Consider the following 9,131-nt stretch of genomic DNA (forward strand, 5'->3'; position numbering starts at 1 on the left):
GGAGTTATGTAATTGTAAAGTGCAAAATAAGTATTATAAATATGAAATAAAATTTAACTAGAATAATATTTAAAAAGTTTGAGAAAATTTTCGGAATACAAAATAAAAGTAAAATTTTATCTTAATTTAATATAGTATTTAACGAGTTTAAATACGAGTGTAGATTAAGTAGTATCAAAAGAGATGTAAAACTCCTAATAGAGGTCGAAAGCAGGAGAAAACGATTCGATTTAAGATTCGAACCTATTATAAGCCTGTAGAATCTAAATACGTCCTAAAATGAAGGACCAAAGTAGGAGCAAAATTTCGACTCGGAAGAATTTTGCGGTTCTAAATAGAAGCTGTAGATTAAGTAACATCAAAAGAGGTCTATCTGAGTACTTTAAGTATCAAAAGGTCTAAAAGGTCTAATTGAGGTTGAACATAGGAGTAAAATTTCGACTCGATTGTATACAACCGTTACATATAGCAACGGAAGTATTAGGGTGCCGTCCCATGGACACGGAAAACGGAATTAGAACACGGAATCGGAAATGTGAAGTGGTAGGGGCAACCAATCAGCATCGTTCCGTTCCGATTTTAAGTAGCCTGGCTCCCCATGGGACATATTTTTCGGAAAAGGAAATTTTTAGTAAACTGTCGGTCGCTGGCGATCACTAGCAATTAGGTTAAGAGTACTGAAAAAGTAGAGAATGTCATCTGTAAGTATTGTAATTATATGTTTGCTAAGTTATTTTATATTAGATTATGGTGATGGCCTTGCATACATTTCTAACCTAACATTAAATGTACAATATCCCAAATAGCCAAAGAAACTAAATTCAATATTATTATGTCAATTATGTTATTTTGATTTTTTATTGATAATGACCCAATCGGCGTCGAAACATCTGTACATTGTTTACTAAAAGCGAACGAAATTGATGACATGTTGTCTCCTGATGCTAGATAGCGTAAGCATATTTCCAGACGTGTAGAAGCGGATATTGGAGATCTCACTACATGTTGCTTTTCGATTTTCGGCCCAATCAGATGTAACAATTCATAATGTTAAGAATAATTCGAAATGTTAAAGTGTCCATGCGTAGGTATTCAATATGCTTTTCCATATCAATATATTGCATTTCTCTTATTAAATTATCACTTGCTCCCTGCAAATGCCTCCGTTCTTCGGTAAATATTGGACGCACCCAAAATTGTCGTTGGATCTTCAGATTTTCTATTCTTCTCAACATTTTATAAATACCAAAAGCTTTCAGCAGCTGTCTTCTTCGAAACTCTCTTTGCCAAGATAACTGTGGAGTACTTTGCCACTTCATTATATTTTTCATAAGAAGTAATCGTGCTGTTATCGCTTTCACCTTTTCCTTCAAAAATCAAATAAAAAATATTTAATATATTATGGGTCAAGAATAATAAAACTAGTAATAATAATAAGAAGGGCTACGAGTCAAAACAATTAGTTTAATCTTAGTAAACAATGTACAGATGTTTCGACGCCGATTGGGTCATTATCAATAAAAAATCAAAATAACATAATTGACATAATAATATTGAATTTAGTTTCTTTGGCTATTTGGGATATTGTACATTTAATGTTAGGTTAGAAATGTATGCAAGGCCATCACCATAATCTAATATAAAATAACTTAGCAAACATATAATTACAATACTTACAGATGACATTCTCTACTTTTTCAGTACTCTTAACCTAATTGCTAGTGATCGCCAGCGACCGACAGTTTACTAAAAATTTCCGTTTCCGAAAAATATGCCCCATGGGGAGCCAGGCTACTTAAAATCGGAACGGAACGATGCTGATTGGTTGCCCCTACCACTTCACTTTTCCGATTCCGTGTTCTGATTCCGTTTTCCGCGTCCATGGGACGGCACCCTTATGCTCTGACAAAGAAGTTACAATAATGATGGTACGACCAATTATACGTGGATTGCTTGATTTTCACCTCAATATAAATATGGATAATAGCTTAGCTACACAGCTGTTTAAGGCAATTGTACGGCAAGATTTGGAAGAGCGTTTTCACATAACTTTGGACAATTCAATCAATGCTCATCAAATAGCTAGTTTCCTAGATCCGCGTTATAAAAATCTCGTTGGCGAAACAGAATCTGTAAAATCTAAAATTTATGAATATGTGAAAATGAAGATAGATGTAGCTACGTCGGTAGAAGAAGAAGCACCTATTGGAGAACAACAGCAAGACCGACAAAAGATCGACAAGAAGAGTGCATTAGATTTTTTACTGCAGACAAAGTACTTAGATGGACAAACCGTTGCTTATTCCCAATTCCAGCTATATCACAGTGAATTACAAATCGATCACAATATGAGTGCTTTGTTATGGTGAAAGCAAAATAGCTACAAGTTTCCGGCCGGAGCTAGCACGAAGATATCTTGCTATACCAGCGTCGTCAGCAAGTTTGGAAAGAGCTTTCTCTACAACGGGAAATATCACCACAGCGAAAAGAAGTTGTTTAAAATCTGAAAATGTTACAATGTTAGTTTTTTGTATTAAAAAATAAAGATTTACTAAAATTTTTTAAATAATATTTTACAATAAATAATTTTAAATATTAATAAATGTCTAATTTAATCGACATCACGAGCGCGACGATTCGAAAGTCATTATCATTACGTTAAATGTTATGTTAGTTATGTTATGTTAGAAAACTACTAATTTAATGCGAGAAAACTACTAATAACTATAATTGTATATTTTGAAAATATAACACGTAAAAAATATTGCACAAAAACGCGTCAACTTTGCATTGAATTTCTTTAATGTTCAACTAATTTTAACGTCTTTTAATTAATTAATTAATTTTAATGTCATTTGATTTTTAATTTTAATGTTTAATTAACTTTAATGTCTTAACTTTACCATTTCTTATACATACGTGTACTTATAGTTTTAAGTAAAGATATTTTATTTATAATTGGAGTATTTTTTATTATCTATCTGATATTCTATTTTTATTACTCGAGTATTCGGGTAATACCCGAGAAAACCGGATACCCGAAATGACGGGTGTTGCCCGGGTACCCGAGTAATAGCCATGAAATTGGGTAATAGGGTCGTTACTCGGGTACCCGGGTAGACTCGGGTAACCCGGGTATAGAGATAACTCGGTCTATATTAACAGCCCTGCTCTGTGTAATCATTTTGTTTAAATGCATAAAATTGAAAAATATGTACATTTAAAATAATCAAGCTGTACTCGAAATTGAAATCTTTTTCATTTTTTGATTATTTTCAATTGTCGTTGTTTATGTCATTGTTGAACGACGGGAAACGTAGATCAGTATCTTTAAGATTTTCTTCGATCCAATTCTCTATTTTTGCATTTAATTCTGGAGTGAAAATGTCTTGCCAGTTCCCGTTTCCTCCTTTTCTAATAAAAGAACTGTCCTTAATGATTCCACAAGCCTTCAACTCAGAGTAATTCACCATCGGATTGTTTCGAAAATTTTGGACATTAAGATGATTTGTCACCTTGTTAATTTCTTCGTCGGTATATGTTTTATCCAAAAATTTTGCTACTTTCTTAATTGCTTCTGGAAAATCCTAGAATAAAAATATTTTCTTCAATATATATATATATATGTATATATGTATATAATTATAAGGTTGGTTTTTATTTGATATATATATATATATATATATATAATTGAGTTTTATACAATTAAAATATATACAGAATATAAATAAATTAACAATACTAAAAGGCTAAGTAAGAGTCAAATACATATTAAAATAAATTCAAATCAAACATATTATTAATTATAAATAAAAAGTATCAAATATTATCAATATAAATGTATAAAAATATATAAAAGAACTAAGAAGTTATAATATAACATGTTTCGGCTACAACATTGAGCCCTCTTCAGATATTAACTTTTTACAAAGCTTGATGTACAAATAATTTTACGGAAATTACGTATATTCCTTATAAAATCAGCCCAAGTGAGTCATCGTGCTGACCTCGACATTGTTCACATCCGATTGAACGGTCGAATGTTTACCAAGTATCTTGGCAAAAAATCTAATCCGTAAGTAAAAAGAATAAATAAAAAAAATATAGAAAAAGTATAATTTCTTTCCCAAATACTAAAAACCATTAAGTGAAGTAACAAAAAAAGAAATTCTAATAATAAAAAAGACTCACCAAAAGCCATGTGTATAATAGTTGAACAAGTACATCGAAATGTGTATAAACCAATTAAAATCCGAATAATAAAAAACCAGTAAGACTTCAAGTTGCCCAATAACATTAAGTCGTATAGGATACATACAATCCAATAGAGTAGTACAAAATGCATACACTACAATATATCGTATATATTAGGTGTTAAACTTAATTCCTGCCGTTTTTCGTCTCCAAAATTTATTTGTTTCGAAGGGAAATACCTAATCAAAGTATTATTAATATAAAGTATTATTAATTAGTAATAAAGTAGAAAATGGAGGAAATTACTTTGATTAAGGTATTTTCATTTATCTTCCCTTCGAAACAAATTAATTTTGGAGGCGAAAAATGGCAGGAATTAAGTTTAACACCTAATATGTACGGAGAACATTGTGTGTCAATTATGACATACGTTCGCTTATACGAATTAACACGAACTGAAAGAGGAAATGGCTTGTTAGTATCAAAAAGTCAAACTTTATTTACAATAGGTATATATGCCTTGTGGAGACCTTCCGTGTCGGTTTGTGAATTTAGACTATTTTTCTGCTTCTTAATATTGAACATCTCAGAAATTAAGAGCTTCCTATAACAAGGCTCCTCATCCAGAATTTTTACGTTATCCCATTGAAAATCATGGTCATACTGCAACCTGTGCTCAGTTATGTCTAATATGATTACGATGTTCTGTAACTCTGGTTTTCAATTGGATACCCATCTGTCCAACGTACGAAGCATCACAGTCTTTACAAGAGATCTTATAAACTACATTGTTCTTAGATGTATGGGGACAATGATCCTTTTGCATGTTTATATATTTACCCATTTTATTAGGACTATGAAATGAAACCCTCATGTAGCTTTTATTGAAACGTTTAAATTTCTCTGTGTAAAAAGGAATAAATGGTACCGTAAGCCAAGATGCAGATTCATTTGTACTTACATTGTCAATCGAATCTTTATGTCCTATATGTTTATTCCTAAGTAAATTTTTAATACGTTGGTTAACCGTGTCAAAAATAAAAGTCAATGGGTAGTCGTTATCTAATAAAATATTAATAATAAGATGATTTGAGTAGAAATTTAAAAATTGGCTCGTACGATACCAATCAAAAAAATAAAATAATTATTACTAATAAATATCGTAATATCTAAAAAATTTAATTTATCTCCCCCTATTTCCATGGTAAATTGAAGACGTGGATGAAATGAATTAGAACATTGAAGAAGAGGTTCAATTTTTGAGGGAGCAATTGTAGTACAGATATCATCCACATATCTATAGTAAAAAAGAATGTCCTCATTAAACGATATCAAGGACACCGTTTCCAATCTCCTGATTACCAAGTCCGCAAGTATAATAACGGAGAGCCCATGGGAGTACCGAAGCATTGTTTATAAATTTGATTATCAAATAAAAAAAAGGTGGAATCTAAAACAAACCGAATCGCCTCCGCAAGAACTCATTTTTAGGCAGAGAACATTCTTTCGAAATGAAACTCCGTTGATTATTCACGCAATCCACAGCTATATCTATTGGAACGTTCGTAAAAAGTAAATTTACAAACCGACACGGAAGGTCTCCACAAGGCATATATACCTATTGTAAATAAAGTTTCGATACTAACAAGCCGTTTCCTCTCTCACTCCGCGTTAATTCGTATAAGCGAACGTACGTCATAATTGATACACAATGTTCTCCGTACATATGTATATATACGATATATTGAAGTGTATGCATTTTGTACGACTCTATTGGAGTATATGCATCCTATACGATCCTTCATGTTATTGTGCAACTTGAAGTCTTACTGATTTTTTATTATTCGGATTTTGATTGGTTTATACACATTTCGATGTACTTGTTCAATTATTATACACATAGCTTTTGGTGAGTCTTTTTTATTATTAGAATTTCGGTTTGTTTCTTCACTTAATGGTTTTTAGTATTTTGTAAAGAAATCATACCCTTTCTATATTTTTTCTCTTTTCTTTTTTTATCTATGGATTAGATTTTTTGCCAAGATACATGGTACACATTCGGCCGTTCAATCGGATGTGAACAATGTCGAGGTCATGATGACTCACTTGGGCTGATTTTATAAGGAGTATGCGTGTTTTCCGTAAAATTATTTGTACACCAAACTTTGTAAAAAGTTAATATCTGAAGAGGGCTCAATGTTGTAGCCGAAACATATTATATCATAACTTCTTAGTTTTTTAATACATTTTTATACATTTATATTGATAATATTTGATACTTTTTATTTGTAATTAATTATACGTTCGATTTGAATTTATTTTGATGTGTATTTGACTCTTTTACTTTGCCCTTTAGTATTGTTAATTTATTCTCATAAAAAGAATCTTTCTATATGTCTAATATTTCAGAGTGTAAATATTAAAAAATACCAGGTATGTAAATATGAAACCGGAATTTACCAATAGATGGCCATAGCTGTCAATGTAGTTGCCGTTAGACCGTGTCATTGACGCCATTTCCTTGTTCTGACATCTGACAAAGATTTTCAACTCACAACAATACAAGTTTTATACAACAGTATAGTTTGTAATAGCGTTGAACATGTCGAATTTTGTGCGTGGAAACTACGATTTGCGGACAACATTGATTTTCTGTTACCGTTTGAAGAAAACTGCTGCAGAATCGCATCGAATGCTTGTCGAAGCTTACGGTGAGCATGCTCTTGGTAAATCACAGTGCTTTGAGTGGTTTAAAAAATTGAAAAGTGCCGATTTTGACGTGAGAAACGAAGAACGTGGAAAACCACCGAAAAAGTTTGAAAACAGCGAATTGCAAGCATTGTTGGATGAGGATGACGCTCAAACTCAACAACTCGCGAATCAATTGAATGTGAAGCATGACATGAGAAGCCGTCTTTATTATACGTTTGAAATACATGGGAAAGATCCAGAAGATGGGAAAATGGGTTCCACATGAACTGAATGAAAGACAACTGGAAAACCGAAAAACCACTTGCGAAATGCTGCTCGCCAGGTACGAAAGAAAGTCATTTCTCCATCGAATTGTGACTGGCGATGAAAAGTGGATATATTTTAACACACACAGCAAAACTGGTCAAGGAAACGATTGAGGCGTTTGGTTGGGAAATACTTTCGCATGCGGCTTACTCACCAGACTTGGCTCCATCCGATTACTACTTATTTGCATCGATGGGACACACACTTGCTCAGCAGCGCTTCACTTCTTACGAAGATGTACGAAAATGGCTAGATGACTGGTTTGGCTCAAAAGAGCAACAATTTTTTTGGCGTGGCATCCACAAATTGTCAGACAGGTGGGAAAAATGTATAGCTAGCGATGGGCAATACTTCGAATAAAATATTTTTTATCATTATCATGCAATAAACGTGTATTTTCTATTAAAAAATTCCAGTTTCATATTTACGTACCTGGTAAAAATGGGGTTTTTAAATAAAAAAACGGGTATTGATCATGGAAGATATAATGTTCAAAAGACTAATGAAATTGCTGCAATTTTTTCAACTACCGCTGATGGAGATATTCCTGATTGTTATGTTATAATTGAAACTCTAGATAAATAAGTCGGTAAATGACAGCAATAAACGAGCCATCTACCGTCGAAAATATGAAAAGGAGATGACTTTTTGAGGTGACGTATCTTACATAAAATTTTGACATTTCGGATTTCGCATCACGATATCTCCGTTCGTGGGACACGTAGAGGCTTATTATAGAGTTTATTATATATTTCGGACCCAAACTATTGATGGAGCTCATATTCAGAATTCGATCGATCTAGCCTTTATTAAAAAAACCGAGAATTTCCGATGCTCGGATGCCCGCAACTCGCTGACTCGCGTAAAGACACTCATGTCTCGCGCTGCGCGCCCACTTGGCGCGAGACACTACCGTGTTTCTTGATTGTCCGCAAGGACTAATTTTGGATGTCGCTCTAATTTCAATTTTGACTACTGATTCTTGTAGAGAATTTCATAACGCATCTTTTTTGTCATTAAACCAAATTTGGAATTTTTTTGTTTTTAAGTTATAAACAAAAAAAGTAATTTTTTTAATGAAAAAATTTCAATAAGTTTTTGTGTTCAACTCGCCATATCTCAGCCAAATATGAATATTTTTCTTTGAAATTTTAACAGGGTAAACTTCAACATGTTTCTTGAAATATAAAGCATATAAAGTTTTCGAAACATTTCACAGCCAAATGCCGAATTTTTCAAAATATTCGATTTATTCGATAAATTTCAGAATTTTCGATTTATCAACTTTTACCGATACTACAATTTTGTTTATTAGTTAAGGAAATTTTTTGGAAAGTTTTATCTCCTTAAATATTATATATGGTTATAAGGTAATAACTATTTATATGTCGATCCGATTACGTAGCGCGCTGCGTGCAATATGAAAGTTCGAGCCGTTCGCTTCCGCGAAACAAGGGTATCAATAATGTACCAAAACATAATATACTTAAGGGCTCCCAAAATCTTGTTCAACTTCTTAATTGTTTACAGTTACAAAATAAGAATTAGAGTATCATATCAATAAAAATTGTCAATAAAAATTGATCACAAAACGTATTTTTAATCCATTAGCGAATATAAACATACTCCTTTCCGTTGTATGTAATAAGATACTATTCTACGAAATGTAAACACACAAAAAACGAAGTGAGTACATTTTTTTTACATAATAGCAAATATTCATCATTTTATTTATTGAATTAATTCATACGTTGTACAGAATTATATTATGAAATCCATATAAAATTACAATAAAACACTTATATTATAATATTGAAATTGCACAACATTTTTTATTAACGTAAGATAACAAGTACTAAAAAGCTGTTTTTGTAATAAAAATAAAAATTTATCTAAAAATATATATTTATAAATATATT

General features: G+C 31.9%; 2 protein-coding genes across 2 annotated transcripts in view; one reads left to right on the forward strand and one right to left on the reverse strand.

The window, feature by feature from the left end:
• Positions 1 to 1,525: 1,525 nt before the first annotated feature.
• On the forward strand, positions 1,526 to 2,474 carry LOC108767580 (uncharacterized). Its single transcript, XM_018517528.1, has 2 exons — positions 1,526 to 1,928; positions 2,169 to 2,474. Exons 1-2 carry the CDS (start codon positions 1,815 to 1,817, stop codon positions 2,367 to 2,369), a joined length of 315 nt encoding a protein of 104 aa, XP_018373030.1. The 5' UTR covers positions 1,526 to 1,814; the 3' UTR covers positions 2,370 to 2,474.
• A 697-nt stretch (positions 2,475 to 3,171) lies between these two features.
• Positions 3,172 to 9,131, reverse strand: part of LOC108767579 (estrogen sulfotransferase) — a 29,217-nt gene continuing 23,257 nt past the window's right edge. The window contains exon 6 of the mRNA XM_018517527.1: positions 3,172 to 3,587. Within this exon, the coding sequence (XP_018373029.1) occupies positions 3,276 to 3,587 (312 nt within the window). The 3' untranslated portion in view covers positions 3,172 to 3,275. The remainder of the gene's footprint in view (positions 3,588 to 9,131) is intronic.

The sequence above is a fragment of the Trachymyrmex cornetzi genome, unplaced genomic scaffold (assembly GCF_001594075.2).
Source record: "Trachymyrmex cornetzi isolate Tcor2-1 unplaced genomic scaffold, Tcor1.1 scaffold694, whole genome shotgun sequence".
Taxonomy (NCBI): domain Eukaryota; kingdom Metazoa; phylum Arthropoda; class Insecta; order Hymenoptera; family Formicidae; genus Trachymyrmex; species Trachymyrmex cornetzi.